Consider the following 22,017-nt stretch of genomic DNA (forward strand, 5'->3'; position numbering starts at 1 on the left):
GTGTTGGTCACTCGAAACCGACTTACCAATAATGAAAATCAACCAACTTGGGTTGTATTAGTTTGTGTCAATTTTCGGTTTGGTCGACCTGTTCAAAATATTTAAACTTTAAAAAGTAAATTTAAATTTAAGAAAATGTGGTGGCATTATTAAGAAAATAATTTAAAAATTAAATTTATGATATAAAATATTTTGGACTAAGAAATATGGGAATTCTCCCACTTTTTTGAAAAATTATATTAAAAATATAAAATATTAAGATATATCTATGGTCAAGTCATTTGATTTTGGTCAATTTACATACGATCAAAGTGAAATTGATCCAAACTGGTCGGGTTGGGAAATTGTTGAACCAAAGCCGACGGTCCATATTAACATGGCTCTCCTTATACCAAACCCCCTTCCTAATTTCCTTTTTTTTTTGAATTTTTTATTTTTTAAATTTCCCATAATTTCCCATTAAACCAGTAAGGAAACAACATAGGTTAAATTATCTATAACAACCAATAGATAAAGAAAGAGGGATTTGATTTTCCAATGTTTAGCCAAGTGGCACCACTATCCCCCACTTTCTCCTAAGTTATCTCTAATTACTATTTATCTTCTCCCCTACTTTGCCAAGTGGAACCATTATCCCCCACTTTCTCCTAAATTATCTCTAATTCCTATTTATCCTGGCCCCACTTTTTATCTATATCTACCCAAAGAAAGTTTGAATTAACAAATTTAAAATGTATTTAAATATTATAATTAAATTATATAATAACTTTAAAATATTTATTAAAAACACCAAAATAATTATAGTAGATTTAATAATTTTCATTCTTACAGAATTCATGATCACGAAATTATGTACTAACAATAACAAAAAAGTTATTCAAATGATAAAACTTAATATTAAAAAACAAATTATTATTTAAATATTTTAATAACTAAATATCTTAAGTAACAACATATTAAAAATAGCTAAATAATTATAGGGTAAAATACAAAAACCTCGCTTCCATCACCTTCCCAGACGGAAAACGTTAAACAGATGTAGCAGTTTCTTCCAAATACCCATTCTACCCTTTTAAGCAACCCATGTAACTGATAGAACCGAAATTAACCCCCGACTAGATCTAGCAGAAAATCAGCTGGATTGACGAGAATAACGCCCGACATGTAACCGATAGAACCAAAATATTTGAGTGCCTAAGACGCGCTGTCGCCGTATATCGGGCACCCATCCGATAACACCACCAGCTTATCGAACATCCGGTACTCGCGAGCCCCTGCAATGTCCAAGAGGCGCAACAGGGGAGGCCTTTGTTGCAGAAGAATGGTACTGGCCTCCCGCTATATATCGGGCACCTATCGTCGTATATCAAGCACCTTTTGATAAATACAAGCGCAACTGGGGAGGCCTCTTTTGATAAATACAGGAGGCCTCTTGCAAGCCCCTGTTGCGGAAGAACGGTATTGGCCTCCCGCTATATATCAGGCACCTATCGTCGTCACCACCGTTCTTCCGCCTCTTGCGAGCCCTGGCAATGTTGCCACGATACGCTGAGCGGTGGTGGAGTTGAGCCCTGACGTAGGTTCATCCAGCAACAACAGACTCAGGTTCATCAGCATCTCTTGCCCGATACTGACCCGCTTGTAGGTGATGCTGCCGGAGAACTTCCCCAGTGTAGGTTAGCGTCTCCAACACGGTGAGGTGGGGATACAGTACGCCATCTTGTGACACAAACCCGATCTTGGCTTTATAGAGCCGGAGAAGGTCTGCCCATTGTAGGTGATGCTGCCGGAGAACTTCCCCGGAAGCCTACCTGCCAAGGCCATCAAGAGCATCGGTTCCTGCTGCTGGATGGGCCGAGCATTGCTAGGAGCTCGCCCGGTCAGACAACCCCAGTAACGACGTTGAGTATGGTCCTTTCAACAGGCTTGGGTTCCGATGCAGAAAACCAAAATCCGCTGGACTTCTTCAGCTTTATTCTGTAACTCACACCTTTAAACCGCAAAGAATGGATGCATGTACGACGGAATTAAAATTCAAAGATCCATATTTAACTTGAGGACATGAAGAGCATAAGCTTCATCTGATTACCTTGAGTGTGATAGGGTGCAATGACCCACGTAGTAGTGAGCACTGGCCGCCCATGGCTGTCTGCAGCTGCTCAAGCATCTGATCCTCCAAAGACAGGCTGGCATTACTAGACAAAGAAGGCAGCTCAGAGTGGGGCATGCCCATGATATTGTCTAAGCTGTGGTTCACAGCAAGGACATTATTGTTAGGCCCATTAGTATTGATTCCAAGCTCTTGCTCAGGGGGGACGCATCATCTTGTAGTAGTCTAGAGAGAAGGTGACCGAGAAAACAAATTAAATGGGTTTGGAAGACAAAGATGAAGTAAGGTTCCAACCCTTTATGTATGCAGATAGACGGAGAGAGAGAAAGACATTTCAGAGGTCGTGGACGTTTCAGTAGGTAGGAGGCCATTGCAAACAGCAGGTAGGAGGCCAAACATCTTTTTTATTGTGAAAAAATGAAGATTTAACAAAAAAAAAAAGAAAACACTCAAAAAAATTAATCGGGTCGGCGCATGACCTGTCTGACAGTTCGGGCGAAGAAGACCTACGCGGGTCAGTGAGACCTGTTTTCGAAAAGCCTGAATACGAAATGACAGGTCCAGCTGATCGGGTCCGTAACAGGGTAGAATGGGTATTTAGAAGAAACTGCTACATCAGTTTAACATTTTCCATCTGAGGAAGGTGACGGAAGGAGGTTTTTGTTGAGTTTTTCAAAAGTTCAAGGGAGGTATTTATTAAAATGAAACTAGAGGGGAGATTTTTATGATTGTCAGAAACTTAAGGGGAGGTTTTTGTATTTTACTAACAAAATATTTAAGATTATGTAATAACTTTAAAACAAATAAAATTAAAATAACGAAAAAAATTAAATATTTAAATAAATATTCTAAATAATAAAATATTTAACATAACTAAATTTTAAATAGCTAAAATAACAAAATTATGTAACAAATTTAAAAAATTTCTTTAAGGTATACAAATTATTATAATAAATTTCAAAAATAAATAATTATATTTTAATAATATTTTACAAAATTATGTAATTATAGTATAAACTATAATTTTATGGATTATTAAATTCAATAAATAATTAATATTTTAATATTTTAAATAATGATATTATTGAAATAATAAAGTAATATTATAAACTAATTTCACTTATATCAATTAATAATTGTAGAAAATAGATTAAAAAATTAATATTTTTAATAGTAATTTTAAAATCTGAATCTATATTTATTTTATAGTTATATATATATATATATATATTAAAATTAATATTAATATATAGCAAGTCATTCAATGTCACCTTGCTTCTCCTTGCTCCATTACCCCAACCCAGCATTTTCCTTGACTCTTTCTCCTCTCTCTTCATTACTCTCCCTTCCCACTGGGTTCTCTCTCTCCCCCCATAACTCATGTCTCTCAATTTCTATAACAACCTAACTTCTCTCATTAATTAGTTCAATACATGTTTTATCCTCTCCTTCACTTCTATCTCTAATTCCCCTTCATTCTCTCTACTTTCCTATAAAAGTAGGGCCACAATTTATTAAGATTTGGTTTCGAATTCAAACAATATTTATATCTATAGACATGAATTCAAGCAAAGAGAAGGGAATAAGGGGAATTTAGTATTTCTTATATATTCATGGCATCTTCCACTATTGTTAAATAATCTAATGTTAAATAATCCATTAGTTATGAAAATTATTAAAAATTTTTGTAAAATATTCTATTGAAAATTACGAAATAATTATTTTAGAAATAATCTACTATTTAAAAATATTAAATAATTTAATAATCTACCAAAAAATAATAAACAATCCATTATTTAATAATTTTTGTTTATTAATAAATGTTCAAAATTTCAATGTTTAGCGTAATTTACATTAACCATTGTAATTTAATAAAAATTCATTAAATTTTTACAATAATAGTTTATTGATGAAAGATATTACAAATTTGCGTAATTTAATAGTTTCTATAAAATCAATAGTTATAGTTAACAATTATCAAATAATTTAGGGGAACTCTTTAACTAATAATCCATAACTTTTTTAAATAAGTAATTAAAATTTTAAGAAATTAATCTATGAAAAAATAACCTCCAAAACTATTTAAGTAATAATATATTATTATTGTTCAACAAATATTTTTTAAAAATTTTAGGAAAATTAAATTAGGAAATTAATCTATCAGAAATTGTTCCATAATTATTTAAATAGCAATCCATTACTATTATTTCAAAAAATAATTATTAAATAATTTAGAAAAATTATTAAGTCTATTCACACCAATCTAAACCATTTGGTTGACTTAGATCATACTTGGTTGTACATTAATTAACAACAAATGGTTTACTTTTAATTAAAAATAATGTAATTAACCATAATTACATTAATTCATTATAATTACATTTACTTTGATTAATAGTAAATAGTTTAGGCTTAAAAAGTAAATAATTTACATTAATTTATTGTTATTGTAAATAATTAATTTACTATATATTACTACTAATCAATAGCAATTTCAATAATTTTTTGGAAATTATCATAAAATATTGTAATCTATTGTTATTTAATTTATTGTTAGTTAATTGGTTATAGAAATTTATTAGAGTTATAAGGATAAAACTTTCCCTATAAAACTAGGGCTGGGGCAAGTTTGCTCAAATCTTAAATGGGGACGGGTAGAGATGGGGTGGGGATGGGGAAAATATTTTTGCCCCAAATTAGGGATGTGGTTTGCATATAATTCCCCAAAATCGATGGTAAATTAGTAAAGTATCTATAGATTTAATATTGATTTTTAAAGTTTCTCTAAGTTTTCCTCACATTCTTATAATCCTAGGACCCCATAATTTCATTTATATAGTACCCCCAAATTCCCATAATCCTATTTTTAAAATATCCATAAATTAGATTTTTTTAGGTGATTACCTCAATGTAAGGAAAATTTGGGAATTCCCTATCCCCGATGGGGAATGAGTGTCTCGCCCCGAACCTGCCCCTCAACTGGGGTTGAGGTAGGAATGGAGTAGAGTGCCTTGACTTATGTGGGTTAGGGACAAGAAGAGATGCCCCATCCTGTGCATCGAATGGGCCTCGGCTAGTGACTCACTTATAAAATTGTAGTAATGATATTGGCTAACTATTTATTTTTAGAGACATCATTGACAAACACCATTATATCTAAACAAATTATTCATTGCGTGAGATAAAAAAAAATGGGGATTTATTCTGAGAAACAGGAATTAGGATCATTTTTGCTAATGCCTAAACTATTTATTAGAATTAAAAAAAAAAACAAGAATTCATTATTTTCTGAATAATTCTAAAAATTGATCTTCGTGTTTTTATACTTACATGGCAAATAATCGATCTTTGCATGCGTAAATCATAGGTAGTGGTTGTTAATGGGTTAGCCTTTCCCTTTAGTAGGGGTTCTTTTAGGGTTATCAAAACTTTTCTCTTGTGCCTTGATGGCACCCTCTGAAGTGTAATGCTGAACAGAGGACGTTTGGCTATTAATCATCTTATGCATACCAAATGATTTATTGATATTTGGTTGTGCTAGCTGTGTTGAAATTGACAATGTGATGAAGACCATAGGACCTATTATAGGTGGTGAAGGCAATTTCCATTCTTTTGGATGGATCAATAAGACATATTGAAATGGACTTGTCCAGATTTAATGGTTAGTATTTATTGGATTGGATTGTATCTGGTTCATCCTTAATGGATTTATATTGGATTGGATTGGATTGAACCCATATCTAGTCTATGGCTTGAATTGAACCCATACCTGGTCTATTGATAAAAGATAAGAATACAGGTGTCAATGGACCAGGTATGAATTGGAACCAACTTAAATTAAAACTAATTCACCTGATTGGATTGGACTTGATCCATTTGTAATGGATTCATATTGACACCCCTAGGGCCCTACATGCAGCATAATTACTCTCATCAAAGCCTCTTTTGCATCTATTCTCGTCTACTATATATCCACACATTGAATCCCTGCCCTATGGACATATTTAAGAAGTTGAATAATAAAATCCTAAGATATTTTTGGTGGAGGTACAAGGAGTAAGCACTGTGGTCGGCATGTCTATTTGAATTGAAAGCTTGGGTGGATATATGTGTAAACAGAAAACCCAAAAGAGTTGGTGGGCTGGGTCTTAGAGACAATGTCCATAACAATCTAGATAGTTTCCTTATTAAAGTTGGGATGGAGATTGGTCAATAAGGCTGATTCTTTATGGGCCCAAGTGATTACAAGCAAATATCTTGGAGTGTAGGGACCATAACTTTTGCTACTTTCAATATGTGCTAATGACTCAGTTATTTGGAAGAAAACCTTGGAGTACAGATTGATTCTGAGGAGAGGTGTGGGAGCCTATCCACTATTAATACCATAAAGGCATGCATGGATACAGGAAAAACTTATAATGGGTCAGTTCTGACTCCATGAAGAATCCAAACTTATAATGGGTACCTCCTCACCCATTTTCCCATGTGACCCAATTGTTCATTCATATGTGAAAAGAAGACCTTATCCCAAGAAATTCAATTATTATATCCAAAAGTGCTCTCTATGCAGCAATGACGCGGACAATGACAAGCACATTAATGGCTAATTCAGATGTCTCCCATCAAATAAACGGTCCAGATATGAGCCATCCTGGGGTGGTCCGAATCTAAAACGTCCCCAAAATCTCCTTACCACGTGGCAAAGTATACATATTCTCACCCTTGTGTTTATATTAAGATAATGAAATAAAAAAATAATATTTGTGAAACTTGAAGAACAAACAATACCATAGACTCATATAGGGCAGACGTGGTCAAAGGTACTGTAGCAGTTGTATGTTCAAAGAAACCTTCATCAAATGAACAGTCTGGATCGTTCCTCATCCAGGCAAGGCTCAGCCAGGGAAACCAACAGAAATGGGAAAACTCTTACTAAGCATATAATCCAAAGGTGGCCCAGCAATTGAATGCCTCAGACTGATTTCTGGAAATGGACAATGACCCATGAGGAGGACACCGAATCATGTGCCTCGATAAACTCACACCATCTAGCTAGCTAGCCCTCATAATCACCACCGCCACCATGAAACATGGTGCCATGACATCATCACTAGCTTCACAGTTCAGACATGGCGGAGATGAGGTGTGATGATAAAAGAAGATCATATAATGACTAATGAGCACATAAATCAGAGAATTGTTTAGAAAATAAAGAGAAAAGCTTTAACTCTATTATCTCTTTCTTTCTCTTTCCCCCTATTACAAGATTAAATTAAGAAAACCAGAAAAAAAGAAGAAGAAAGAACATACAAAAATCTTTCTCTCTCTTCCCCCCTATTACAAGATTAAATTAAGAAAACCAGAAAAAAAGAAGAAGAAAGATCATACAAAAATCTCAGCCAACCTCATTGGGTGAGAGAAGAAGCATTCCCAGGGGAGGCAGAAGAAGAGGAGGAAGAGTTTTTGTGGTTGTGCATCCAAACCTTGAAGACCTGTCGACTCACTCCAACAGCCTTGCAGAACTTTTCGATCTCATCCTCCTGATCTCTTCTCTGTATCCTCCACCCAAGCTTCTCAGCAAAGGCCAGCATCTTCTCCTTCTGTTCCGCGGTGAACTTGGTCCTCATCCTCTTCTTCCCGCTCCGATCCTCCTGCGACTCCACCACCATCGCTGGCTGGGTAGACGCGTAGTCCATCATCTCCATCACCTCCGCGTCCTGAGCCCGGTTGTTGTTGCCGTTGCTTCCGCCCCTTCCACCTCCGCCGTCCAGGACGATCACTTTCCGGTGGAAGTTGCGGTGGCACCCGCACGCCTCACACATTAGTCCTCCTGGGGTGATTTCATCTGCCGTGAACTCCCCACAGCCGTCCGTCGCGTAGCTGCCGAGGCTGGCCGCATGATTGCGGAGGCATTCTCTATAGGCATCATTTGTGCTGTCTCCCTCCATTTCTTTCTCTCTCTCTCACAAACACACAGTTTACTTGTTACTTTTTGTATGTCATCTAACGTATATATATTATATATATAGTGAGAGGGGAGAAATGAAATAACAATTTAGGGACTGGTTGGTGAATGTATTTGCCTAGATGTTATTCTACGTTTTTTATTCTACATGTCTATAATTAGTGGGGAATATATCATACCTATATTAATACCCTAATTTGGGCTAAAAATGTAATAAACAAGCTGATTTGTAAAATCATATTTACCTTCCTCTAGTTTCTACTTAGTTTCCAATAAGTTGAATTAGGTAATATCATGTTCGCCCATTCTATTGGGGGGCGGCTTGGTGTTTGTGGAGGGAAACCCTATTGGGTAGCCCATTTGCCTGCCCGAAAAAAGTTTTCCCTGTCTATTGGATCAAATGATTCTAGGATTTTGATCTCTATCATGATTCATTTGATTTTCATGGATGATAAGTACAATATGAAAGATAAAAGGAAAAAAAGAATTCAATTATGATGTATTTCAAATTTGTATGGTAGGGAATATCAAAATTTCAACCAAATATGTTAAAGATGTCCCATATTTGATCACGATTTGGATTTTATTATACTGATGTTTCATGTCAAAACTTGATAATTATGCAAATGATCATACTGAATACATAGCAAAAATGTTGGATTAATTAGTCCAATAAGGGCATATAAAATTTTACTGCCACATTGCAGCATTTTCAGAAAGAAAAAAGAAAAACTTAATGTGTAAGTTAGAAATAGATTAAATGTGAAATAGTCTTATGATTCGCAAAAAAAATGATATTTTTTAGATCTTCCAATAGGGGTGCACGTCGGGCAAGTTAGGCCCGGTTTATAGTCAACCTAGGCCTGACCCTAAAATTTGGACTTAAGGCCCTAGCCCAGACCAAGCCTGAGGTCAAGCCTAATCTTTCCAATCCAATCCCAGCCCGCACTGTAATTTGATGCACTAGGGTTAGGCTTGGGGCAGGGCCAGGTTTGAACTACCTAAGGGCTAGACCTGCGCCTACCTAAAAAATAAAAAAAACCTGACTTCTTGGGCCTGAGCCCTGAAAATCCAAGTCTGATCTGTGTAAAATTTTGGGCTAGTCTCGCCCAAATTGCACCCCTACTTCCAATTGTAACTTTTATGTGAAAATTCAGTAAAGTATATATACAAATTGTTTGTACTATATTACCTAATTCCATTCCATTATACCATATTGATAGTTGATAGTTCATATTTAAGGGAATGTGAAAATTCAGTGGAATGGAGCATGGTTTTGTTAATGCAAGGTAGTATATTAAGAATAACTATATATTTGTGTGCCAAAAAAAAATTGAAGAAAAAGGAACAAAGAGACAAAGCCCATACCATATCATGTTAATTACCTAGAATAAAAGGGATATAATCCCTAAGAAAGATAGAGAGGAAAAAATGCTTCTTTTTCGATATGGACTTTGATGTCCATTTACCACTATTTATGTAATATTACACCTTTTATGCTCATTTATCCTATTCATTCAATCATATCGATCAAGTTGTTCAATGAATCACAACATTACACCTCTTACATACATATTATGAGTTAAAGATCTTCTTCTAGCTTCTTAGAGGGATAAGGTTTTTATGTTCTCCTCTTAGGATTTATTTATTTCATTATTAATAGAATTAACAGTGGCCACTCCTTTACCGGGAGTGAAGTTTGGGGTTAAAAAATGTGAATTGCATAGTTTTATAATATGGAAAAGTACATACTTGTAGATTTACAAATTATGTCTCCAAGTAAAAACTCAATGTAGTATGCAAATTGTGGTACTAAATGTGCCATATAGTTCTAAACTTTTGGAGTGAAAATTATTTTCAAGGAAATCTTAAACCTTAAAAATAAATTGTCGTTTTAATATAAAAATATTATAATGTACTTGGGAGGCCTGGTCTAATTGGCATATATGATTTGGTTCATCATTTACCCAAATTATGGCCATCTATCTTGTTGTTGTTGTTGTAAGTTGGTTATAGGACTTATTTTTTAGCAAATTTAACTGAGTAAAATGGGATATTTGGCTTAATAAGACCCAGAAATTAGCAATTGTATAATGGATACATCAAGGAGAGATAGAGGAGTTCGAAAACATGGACTTAATCACAGTAAGACCATCTCCCTCAATACAGCATTATACCAAGAATGAAATTTGATTGGAATTAAGGAGATCATCCATGGTAACCTAGAAGAATAATGGGCCTCATTTGGCATCAATTGGGAGGTTCTATTGTTCTGATTCTCATGATCCTTTGGATGAGTATGACAGTTAGCATCATTACTCAAAATCCCATTCGATTAAATAGCCCCTACAATTCTTTTCACATCTCCTCTAAAATAACAAACACGTGTGTGCATGCTCCAAAGGGAAAAAAATTGTGTTAGTGTAATTTTGCACAAAATTATAACATTCAAAGGGAAAAAAGACCCAATCCTCTCATTCATATGTCTCTCTTCCATTGTTTTCTCTGCAGAGTTCAAAGTTGTGTTTGTTCTCTTCTTTGTTGACCAATCAACTTGCCACTACCAAGCTCCGACCATCTTTGTATATTTGTCATGGCCATCCTTTCTAGTAAGATATATACATTTCTTTTTTTTCGTTATTCTAAAGAATAGTATTTGTTGCTGTTAAGATTAGCAACAAGGATGAAATAGGGAATTTTCTAGAGACCTTGGCTGATGAGGGTGTCACCTCGATTTGGTACTTGGCTGCTACTATAGAGGACCTGTGATTAGAAGAAAACATTAGAGGCCCCTGGAGGGGGGGGGGGGGGGGCGGGTGTAGACTGCGAGGGTCAAGCCAATAACGCCAAAAGTAGAGAAGTAGAGAAGATGACCTGAAAAGATCAGTGAGACATGTTATGAAGCGAGGTGAAATGAGGTATAATGAGGTGAGAGAGAGTTTAGGAGTGTATGAAAGTCATACCTTTTACCTTATAGGCGAGGTGTCCATTGAAGGGCTTATCTGTAACACTTTCCCACATCGAGCTGCATTTATTGTCAACATCACTTGAGTTGGCACCATGTGGCTGGGTGTTACTTGGGTAAATGAGGCGTGTCGTGTGCCACATTTTGTGGTTAGTGGTATTGGGTCAGCTTGGCTAGGCTAGGTCTGTTCGAACAGAGTTTGATTGGGCTTAGGTGAGCTCAGCTAGGTTGACTTGGCCAAGCCAGGTCGATTCAGCCAAGTTAATTGGGTTTATGTGAGCTCAACTTGGTCAGTTCGGCCAAGTCAGGTTAGTTTGGCCTTCTACAGTAATGTTGGGCCAGTTGGCCACTTTTCCCCTAACCTTGTTCTTATGCGACAATTTCTGAACGGTAGTCGGTTTAGGTCGTATCAGATGCTCTCTCCACTTTCGAGAATGAGTGTCCAGACTCTAGACCAATTTGTTTGAAGGAAGTATCGAATTGGGTTACTTGTCTCTAGGCCAACAGGTTACCTTTGCTTCATGTTTAGTTAAGTTAGCAATGGCATTCGGTTGGCTACTACAGGTCAGCGCTAGATAGTATGTAGGGTTTATATTGACTGTTCCACGTCGACCTTCTATAGGTTGGTCGTTTGGAGGTTAATTCAAGTCAACAGGCTGGGTACTTGTTGGGCATGGTCTTTTTGTTTAGGTTCCCATAAACGACATACACCATTTATTTGCTTCCAAAATTTGCAACAACGATGAAATCATAAGGAATTTGCTAGAGATTTCGGCGGATGATGATGTCACCTCGGCTGTTGGTGAGTTGTCAGCTTGGGTCAATACCTTGGCTACAACAGAGCACCTTGGTTGAGAGGGTGTCACCTCCGGTGCGTCGGTACCTTAACTATTGACCAGAAGAGAATGTTAGAAGCCCCGGGGTGATATCTTGAGGGTGTGGATTTTGACAATCAAATTAGTAATGTCAAAAGTAGAGAAGATGTGCTAAATAGCTTAGTGAAAATGCTATGAAGTGAGGCGCGCCAAAGTGGTGGAGAGTATAGGAGTATATTGGCAAGGTGGCCATTTAATGCCGAATAGGAGGGCTTCATAACGCTTTCCAACATCGAACTACATTTATTTATCCTCATTGAATGAGCTAGCACCATGTGGTTGGGTGTTACATGCGAAAATGAGGTGTGTCATGTGCACGCGTCATGGTTGGTGGTATCAGCTAGGTTGCCTTAGCTAAGCTTGGCCATGCCGGTTCAGTACTAGGTTGACTGGGCTTAGATGAGCTTAATTATTTTTATTGAATATAATTTGGTATTAAAAAGTAAAAGTTTTCAATAATTATGGCGATTCTTGTAAAATTATCCTTTTCTAGGGGCAGATAATATAAGAAGGTAAAAGGGTAAGAGTGAGTAGCTGAGTAGGGGCCAAGAAGAAGGGTAGTTGTCTTGGTTTATGTGATATGAGAAAGAGAAACTGTGCTGTCCCTTTTCGTAATAATAAAGAAATGCGAAGGGCTCTAAAGTCAAAACACTGGTCGAAAAGTTTCAGGGGCCTGTGAACTGTATAGGTGTGAGAAACCGAGAAGTCATCGGGAATTACAAAAATTTCCTTGTACTTTTCCGTTAATGAACCAAGGAAAGTATAGAGTACATTCTGCCAGATCATTACTACTATGCATCCGACTGTCCGACGACATGTGACGCTGGTCACAGGATTACAGTGGGACCCACCATCACGTCACGACAGAAACACAATCTGATTGAAAATTCAGTCAGTCGATGCGCATCCAGTGCTTTTTTGATGGTCAGAAACATGCCAGGGCAATCAGGCATCCGTGAAGAAGAAAAGACTTCGAGATCTCAAATCCCGGGTCCCACCGGCCACCACCTCGTCATGCCATTTCATGGAACGCTGGGTCCAAGTGAACTAACTGGCTCTGCAACCACTGGATTGGAATACGCTTTGGGGCCCACCAGTGATTGTCTGGTGCTATCTGCCTATCTCATCTCACATGGGAATGGCAATATCTACCGCAGTCCGCGGGTAGCCGGGTACCCGCCCCTAATGCGTTGGGTCCGGGTTCCACCAGTTTCGAACCGATTATTAATCGGGATAAAATCATACGCCCAGAACTGTCTGGTTTATAGTCGAATCCATCAGGTTCAGATCCATTTAAATAATAATTTAAAATTTAAATGTTGATAATATAATCTTAATAAAAATGATAGAAAATACTAGATTATTTATATATTAATAAATTAAACATTTTAACTAATATTGTTTTGTCAAATTTATCATTTCAAACATAAAATATGATAAAAATTAACGAAAATTAAGAAAATATTATATAAATTTAATAAAATAATCAATTTCAGGTTTGAACCAGAAATTAACCCAATTATTAATTAGGAAAAAATTGTGGAACCAAAACCATTATAATCAGTTTGGGTTCACGAATAGACCTGACCCATGGACAACCTTACCTATTCACTTTGATGGGGTGGGTCTTTTCCTTGAAAAATCGATTTTGGGGTAGGTATGGGTTTTCGGATGTTCAGGAGATATTCTATAAGGTGAATTAAAAATTGGTAGGTGATGGAGCGCGATCCGACTGGTCTTAGCTGTCCGCTGCCTTGCTTTCGAATGGGGTAGCAGGGATCCTGAAACGGGAGAGATGGGAAAGCTCCGGGGGGAACCCGGTGTAGAGGCTCCGAAGCTCAAGTTAGAATCTTTCAAAAGCAAGGTAATACCAGATAGCGCAAAGTTTGCATACCTCCGTTGTCGGGGGGCAGGGGGCTCTTATAGTCACTTCGCGTACTCGTCCCGAGGCCCTTGTCAGATCGGGTATGATTACCCTTGCGCTTGTCAACTCGGCCGTCGTCCCTTCTGTTGAGACAGAACCGTCACTGCCTAACCGTATAACTGGAGATGGCGACGTCAGTGGCGGTGGCAGGTGGCCGTTTAGAGTGCTGCTGCCAAAACGTCAGATCCCAAGTCAGTCAGGCGTGGCGCCCTCGGGCACGGACTTCCCTGGTGTCAAGCATGGTACGACTTGTTTGGCTTTGGTGCCTAGAAGATGATGCGAAGTGCTGAGCGAGGCGGTCTTGAGCTCGGAGGTATCCCGAACTGTAACAAGGTGGGTCAGTTCGGCGAAGTGTGTCCCGAGTTGTTACAAGGTGGCAGTTCGGCGAAGTCTACCCCGAGCTGTTACAAGGTGGGTCAGTTCGGCGAAATGTATCCCGAGCTGTTACAAGGCGGCAATTCGGCGAAATCTATCCCGAGCTGTTACAAGGTGGGTTAGTTCGGCGAAGTGTGTCCCCTTGTTCCCGCCTAGGCTTGACCCCTTTTGCCAAGCTGTCGTTTCTGCCACGTGTCTCATAATAAAGAGGTCGGGCCAAATCTTCCTTCATCAGTAGGTATGGACTTAATTACGCCACACTAGTGTGGTAAAGATTAATCCACACCACACTATTATTTATAATTGATTTAAACTATGGACAAAATTTGTTGGTTGAATCATTGTACACCCAAAGGAGCTTTCTCATAAGTCCACACTACACCTATTGATTTCATATAGCTCTCATACAATTTGTGAGATGATTTATATAATTGATTATAAATGAAAAATTCTTATATTTTAAATAAAAAAATAATACAAAATAATAATGGATGAAATAAATACCAATACATAATTACTAATAAATATAATAAATATTTGGCATATATGACAAAAAATAATTTAAATGGTAACAAAAAGCATTTTAGTTTAAAAAATAATTTTGTCTTGATAAAATTATTTAAAAATTAATTTAAGAAGCATTTATGAAAAAGAACAAACAATCTTTATTTAAAAAAAATAATTTACAAATAAAATAAAATCAAAAGGAAAATAAAATTTAACTATGTTGAAACTTAACAAAAATTGGAAATTTTGTTGATAAATGTTTTTTAATATTAGAAATTTCGTTGTTTGTTTGTGTTATTTTACTTATTTAATGCTCATGTATAACAAAAATAATAGAAAGTTAGACGTGGGTTCTAAACTCAACCTGCCCTACCCTTGAATGTAAGGAGGGTAGGATCGGGGAGGGTTTTGCATTTTCATGTGCGGGGAGGGTTTAGATTCTCAAAATCCAACTTGCTACGGGTTTTGTGACGAATACAAGTTTGGAGGTTTAGGGAGATGGATAAGGTCTAGAGTTTACTAAAACCTCCCTAAACCTACCTCGTCCCTAGTCCCTTGTTTTAATAGAACGACAAAGAGGGTGCTATGGTTTCATAATGGTAAAATTTGGGATTTAGGGTAAAAATGCAATGCATCGAACCATAAAAACTGGGTTGCGCAATTGTGGATGGTCTCCATCCATGAGAAAAATGTGGGGATGATATATTGGTGGGTGGAGAGTCTCTATCCATGAGATATTGTGCATGGGAACCATCCAGAGTGAATCAAACGCATCATTCGCTCGTGGAACGGACCAAAATGGTCCCATACATGGAAAAAAACACCACCTTACAACCCATATGGGTACAGGTAGGATACGGTGTAATAGGCTAAACATGGTCCTTCCCGACCTACATATTGTTGGAAGTTATATGAATTTATGCATTAGGTGTTGGATTTAAAAACATTTTGAATTTTTGGTAAAGGGTAATTGATAATTTGTGTTTTATATGTTTTAATCAAATAACTGGAAACTTTAATGTTTATTCATGTTAATTTACTTGTTTATTGCTCATATAAAATAGAAAATAATAGGAAATTAGATATGGGTTTTGCACTCAACCCACCTCACCCTCAAATGCAAGGAGGGCAGGATCAAGAAGGGCTTTGCATTTTCATGTGTGGGGAGAATTTGGATTCTGAAAATCCAGGCCACTATAGGTTTTGGAAAGGTATGGGTTGGGAGATTTAAGGAGTTAGGTAGGGTCTAGAATTTACAAAAGCCTCTCCGAACCTGTCCCATTGTCATTCCTACTCACATAAGCTGGGCCTCTTTGTCATGATAAAAGTTCAACCATTGGTAGTGCAACCTATAAATTAAAATCAATAAAAAGGTCAACAAATAAATACATTAGAACTCTTTTAATTGTTAAAATGATGGGAGTTAAAAAAGAAAATTGAAGAAAAATAATCTTTTTTTTATTTGAATTTGGATATAACCTAATTTGCTTTAAATGCACTCAATTAATTACACCTCTCTCTAAAATCATTCCATAGTCGTTTTGGATTCTACTTTTAGGAGGAACTTAATCTGCATTTGACATTCAGTGTTGGGGACTTTTAAGTGCAAAAACTAGATAAATCATCTCAAATTAAGGAATGCCAAATGCAGTCTTAATACCCCTTGTAATAGGGCTGCCAATGGGTCAGGTTGGTCCTAATAGACCCAAACCGATTGGGTTGGTTATAATTCCAGGAACCAGAACCAATGGGTTCCTAATATATTTGGATTCTTATTGGTTTGGAACTGGTTTCACCTAATCTTGAACTGATCCAGACCTTACCTGAGCTATATATATATAATTAAATGTATAATATATATTTAATCTATATAATATGTTAAATTATATATAATTTAATATATATATATATTTAAATAAATTAGTATTATAAATAGTACTTTTAGTAGGTTTATTATAATCGGGTCAGACCCGATTGTCCAGAGAACCAATCAGCTTGATTCTAGGCCTAAAATTACAGATCCTTTCGAGTCCGATTTGATTTTGAGTCCTTAATATTCATTGTCGGATTGGTTGCCGTTCTAACTGGACCCAACCCAGCGGAAATATAATCGGTTCATCACGGTTTCCATTCCAAATCCATATACAGCCTTGGATAAATGAAATTGAGAAATGGGAATAGAATTGGTTCTTTCAACCTCACCTTCCGCAAGCCTCCAGTTTAATTGATTGAGTGCATAATTGCACAAATATTGGTAGATTTTAGTTATCCTTGGGATTGTGTTATTTAAATTCTATGTAATTCAAGGTAGGAGTGTTAATGACCGGATTTGGGTTGTATCCTGTTACAATAAAGAATATTGAATTGGATTGGTCCAGACTTAATGGTCTAAAGTATTTATTGGATTAGATTAGACCTGATTCATCTGTAATGGATTTATATTAGACTGGTTTGGATTGAACCAATATTTGGTCCATTGACAAAAGGTGAAGCCTATGAGAGTCAATGGATTATGTTTGGTTGGACATATCTAAACTAAAACTAATTTGAACAGATTGGACAGTTGAGATATTAAATTGGATCAGTACAGAGAATGTTCCGAAGTATTCATCAGATTGGATTCACCTGGTTCATCTGTAATGGACTCATATTGGAGGGAGTTGGGTTGGACCAATATCCAGTCTATTGACAGCCCTAATTCAAGGGGAAAAAAAAGAATTAGATTCCATCTTGTTTCTACTCTAACCCAAATAGGGGTATAAGTGAATTGAGCTTCACACAAGTTATTCAAGTTCAACTCGTTAAAAACTTGAGCTCAACTCAAGTTAAGTAATTAGTTCGGTGGAATTTGAGCTATGGAATACCTAGCTTGAGCAGCTCGCAATCCTAATCAAGATTATAACGAAATATTAAAATTTTAATATATTTTTTATATTAATTTATTTATAACATAAATAAGTAGATTTATAACCGAATTTCATAAGTATTTTTATTTATAATTGGCCCAAATTGAATAGCTCATGAGTATTGACTCAAGTAGAGTTCCTAGGAAAACTTGAAACTCATTTGAGCACATATCTGATTTCAAGCTTTGAATTTTGGATTGAACCGAGCTCAAATAGGAAATAGCCCAATCCTCAATGAGGGGCGGCTCAATTACAACCTAAATCCAAACACAAACCTGGCTGCATTTGAAGGTGGCCTTTTATTTTTGGATTTTGAGAGGGGGAAAGTTGGTCAATGGGATTTTGATTCCTGTTGATCAAGAAACCCATATTCTTTTTTCAGGTTTATATAGGGAACATGGGGTAAAGCTGCTAATACTTGAATGGAACAAAATGTCCCTTTTAATATTAGATTTTTATGGCTAAAATGGTCATTACCTTATTTACATGAGAAATAAAAGAACATGGATAAATGCACTTACCCGAATAAGTCTTTCCTAAGAAACATTTACCCGAATAAGTGCATTTATCCAGATAAATAACTTACCGAAAAACAAATGGGAATTGAATAGGGTGAAAAAATCCACTACATAAAAATCAATCAATGGAAAAATTCATCATGTAAAAATCCATCAGTTTAAAATTTTCTAGACCACTGGACATTTTTGGAGTGAGAATCAATGTAAATGTTACATTGAGATGAGAAAAGTTGTTTATATCGATTTTCACTATATACTTTACATTTCAAGCAAACAATTAAAAAATTGGACCGGATGTAAGGTTTTACACCAGTCCACACAAATGCGTATAAATACAAACCAACGATAGAATTTTACATCAATTCGCATTTATACCCCATCAAACGCATACAGGCTGTGGGATTCAACGACTGCCTTTTGCTGGCCGATTGAAGTTCTGCAACATCATTTTCTAGGAGAAGCTTAATTAATATCTAAAAACAACAACTGGAATAACAAATTGAGTGGAACTCATGAAATTTTTAATTCAAAAAGTTTTTTTCAATTCAAATCAACCCCTCACAAGATTATTCCCCACAACATCCTAGGCATATTTCAAGCATGTATTAGAAACTTCTTTTGATGATAATTTTATCATTTTTGAGATTATTATTAGGAGATATTCTCAATACATGACGAGAGATGTAGTATAGGATATTGTGGGGGGCTGATTTGATCTGTTTTTTTCTGTCCACTAATTCCATTTTTGGCATGATATGGACCAAATTGGCTTTAGCTAGATCTGGAAATTACTATTTTTCTTTCTCCAAGGTTACCTACGTAAATCCTTCCTCGACCACTCAATATCCAATCAATGAACCTAAAAAGATATATAAATGCATGGTTATAATAAAGGCATAGCGTTTTACTTAGATTATAATATATTGCTCAACACGTGACATTGTTAATGCGAATCTGGATTTCCTACACTTGTTTGGAGTGTACCATAGTGCACTCCCAATAAGATTGTAACACGTCACGTTTCAAATAAACTGATGGTTTGCTTCTTTAAAAGTAAAAAACAGAAAAAAGGAATCCTTTCCTTTCTAATGCCCTCTCCCTATCCTTTTCTTTTTTTGTTTCTTCTTCTTCTACTCTCTTTCTCCATCTTCTGTTCTTCTTCTACTCTCCTTCTCCATCCTCTATTTCTCCTTCCATTGTCATCTCTGAACCAACGAACCAGAACAGCCATAGCAATAAAGCTACCAAAAGTCCGAAACTGATCGGTTCATTAGCAAACTGAACTGTACACAGTCAAAATAACAAATACAGGTAGCTTAAAACACCTTGATTAACACTTCGATTGTTGAAAAAAAAATCAATCAATCTAAAATGTAAAATCCCCCGATTACCAAATTCAGGCTGGTTTTCTCTCAAGTCAAATAGAAACATATATAAAATACTTACATAAATATTTTCTACATGGAAATAATCCTGATGATGCGCATTTTCGGAAGCTCCCGGCTAGCAGGTGATTCAGATGTTTGACTGAATAATCCCTACCTGGAATATGGCTTGGATGCCTAGTTGAATGATTTTTACTTGGAAGGTGGTTTGGACGCCTAGCTAAATGGTTCCTACTTGAAAGGTGGTTTAAACACGTAGATGAATGGTGAGGAGCTGGAGATGAGTTTGATGTGACCTACAAAGAAACAATGTCAAAATGCATGAGTTGCTTTACATGGGATGGACGCTCCAATGCTTAAACTAACGAATTAGAAATTTTAAGATAGTCAAATATGAAAGAGTTGGAGAGCTGATTTATGTTTCAATGGTTAAAAGGTGAAAGATTTTGGGATAGAGATACAAAAAGCATATACATCATCCAATGGTTAAAAGGTGATATGATCATGTTGATTTATGTTTCCAAGTGCTTAGCTTTGATTTCTATACAGTGTGTATAATAAAATACTAGTTTCTATATATAATACCAAAGTTCAGTTGTCTTTTTATTTGTTAATATTATTTTTTCAGTTGAACTAAAGACTAAGCTTAGTTGATCCACACATCTATTGAAGGAATCTCATGGTCGACGTGTCTTGCATGGAAGATCTATTACAAATTTTAATATGGAAAAAAACCCAAAGCTGTATAACGGGAAGAAACGAAGTAGATTAATGAACGTACAGAAAAGGTTTATTATGATCAGGTTGCACACTGCATCGTGTTCTTAGTCTGTAGTGTTGGTGTAATCTATTTAATTAATGCAACATGTGCATAAGTGGGCTTGTAATCTTTTTCCTTTTAATTTTTTTAATCTTCAACTGGGAATTATTATATGAAAGAGACCTTCGTGTTATTAAAATTTCAACTGGGAATTATTATAGTTATGTGTGTGTCTGAGAGTCCGTGTTTGAGAGAGAGAGAGAGAGAGAGAGAGGTGAGTTCCATTCTATATCTAAAAGCGTATTGTTACCTAATTCAAAATTGAAGGTGTTCAAATCTAAAATCTAATTGATCAGTGCTCCTATTCTAGCTCAAGAGCGTATCGATGTTGCTTATCATCAAGCAGATGTCATTTGTATCTGTTTTGTCATCCATCTAAGTAGGAGAAATAGCTTAGAAATGGTGTTGACAAATTAAGGCTATTGATCAGATGGGCAATTAATCCATAGGCAGATATATGGATAGTTTGCATCTGTTTTGTCATCCATGAAAACAGGAGAATAGCTTAAAGATTGTATTGACAAATCAAAATATCCTTTGCCATCTCGGAGTTCACATCAGTGGTTTCAAATGCCTTAATTTAGCTCTGAGAGAGAGAGAGAATATGGGTGTTAATTGTACTGGATTTGGTCCAATCCGATTCAGTCGGATGCGAGTCCATTATAAATGGATCAGGTCCAATCCAATCCAATGAATGTTCTGAATCAATTTGGACTGGTCCAATTCAATGTGTAAATCGTCAATTTGTTCAAATTTATTTTGATTTAGATTGGTTTTAACCCAAACTCAGTCTATTGATACATATATTGTTATCTTATATCAATAGACCAAATATTTGTTTAATCCAATCTAATCCAATATAATTTTGTTGTGGACAGATCAGGTCCAATCCAATCTAATAAATATTTTGGACTTGGTTGATCTAATCCAATATGTCTCGTTGGTCCGTCTAATTCGTCCAAATTAATTTTGGACTGCATGGGATCCAATCCAAAACCGGTCCATTGACACTCTTAATAGAGAGTACTAAAATTACTTTTACCCGATAGTCTGTTACCAACATTATATGGTGAACATAGGCTTAGACACCCATCTTCCTCATGCTGCCTCTCCAAGTGTTATATTGTGGATATAGCATTATATATTGTTGTGAAGTTGTGTATTGATGGGAGTGACCAGGAATTCGTACGTATGTGTATACAAATTATACACCAGAATTGGATTAAGCCTTTATCTCCAAAACTTGAGCCTTTGGATTGTAGAACAATTCTTAGGCCCCATTTTATTTGTTGGAATAGGAGTCTGGAATCAGAATAGGACAACTGTTTGGTTGGATGAAGTCGTAATCTTATTCTTACTCTTGCTGGAATGATCATTTTTTCATTCCCTCTAAAAAATGAAATTTTATTCCTACTAATTTTAATTTTAATTTTCATTTTTATATGAGCCAAATAGACTATAGGAATAGACCATTTTAATTCCGATTCCGACTGAAAACCAAAAAGACCCTTATATATGTCTCTTATATCTTTCATTTTATTTTCAACGTGTGAGATCGACTTCGCATTTCACACGCATATCTATTCCAATAATTATGGAAATGAAACTTCTCACCCCTGGCCCTGGTTATTATCTTGGAGTTAAGAATGATGGATGAAAACATAGGG

General features: G+C 36.0%; 1 protein-coding gene and 1 pseudogene across 1 annotated transcript; both read right to left on the reverse strand.

The window, feature by feature from the left end:
* Positions 1-903: 903 nt before the first annotated feature.
* Positions 904-2,233, reverse strand: LOC148864034 (ABC transporter G family member 21 pseudogene; annotated as a pseudogene).
* A 5,077-nt stretch (positions 2,234-7,310) lies between these two features.
* On the reverse strand, positions 7,311-8,108 carry LOC148864035 (zinc-finger homeodomain protein 11-like). Its single transcript, XM_088975112.1, has one exon. It carries the CDS (start codon positions 8,056-8,058, stop codon positions 7,516-7,518), a length of 543 nt encoding a protein of 180 aa, XP_088831238.1. The 5' UTR covers positions 8,059-8,108; the 3' UTR covers positions 7,311-7,515.
* Between the last annotated feature and the right edge of the window lie 13,909 nt (positions 8,109-22,017).

This window comes from Nelumbo lutea, chromosome 3 (assembly GCF_056320005.1).
Source record: "Nelumbo lutea isolate HS-2025 chromosome 3, American lotus-T2T, whole genome shotgun sequence".
Lineage (NCBI taxonomy): Eukaryota > Viridiplantae > Streptophyta > Magnoliopsida > Proteales > Nelumbonaceae > Nelumbo > Nelumbo lutea.

Coding starts and splice junctions, on each gene's coding strand:
- LOC148864035 (XM_088975112.1), bottom strand. CDS start 8,058: ATGGAGGGAGACAGCACAAATGATGCCTATAGAGAATGCCTCCGCAAT.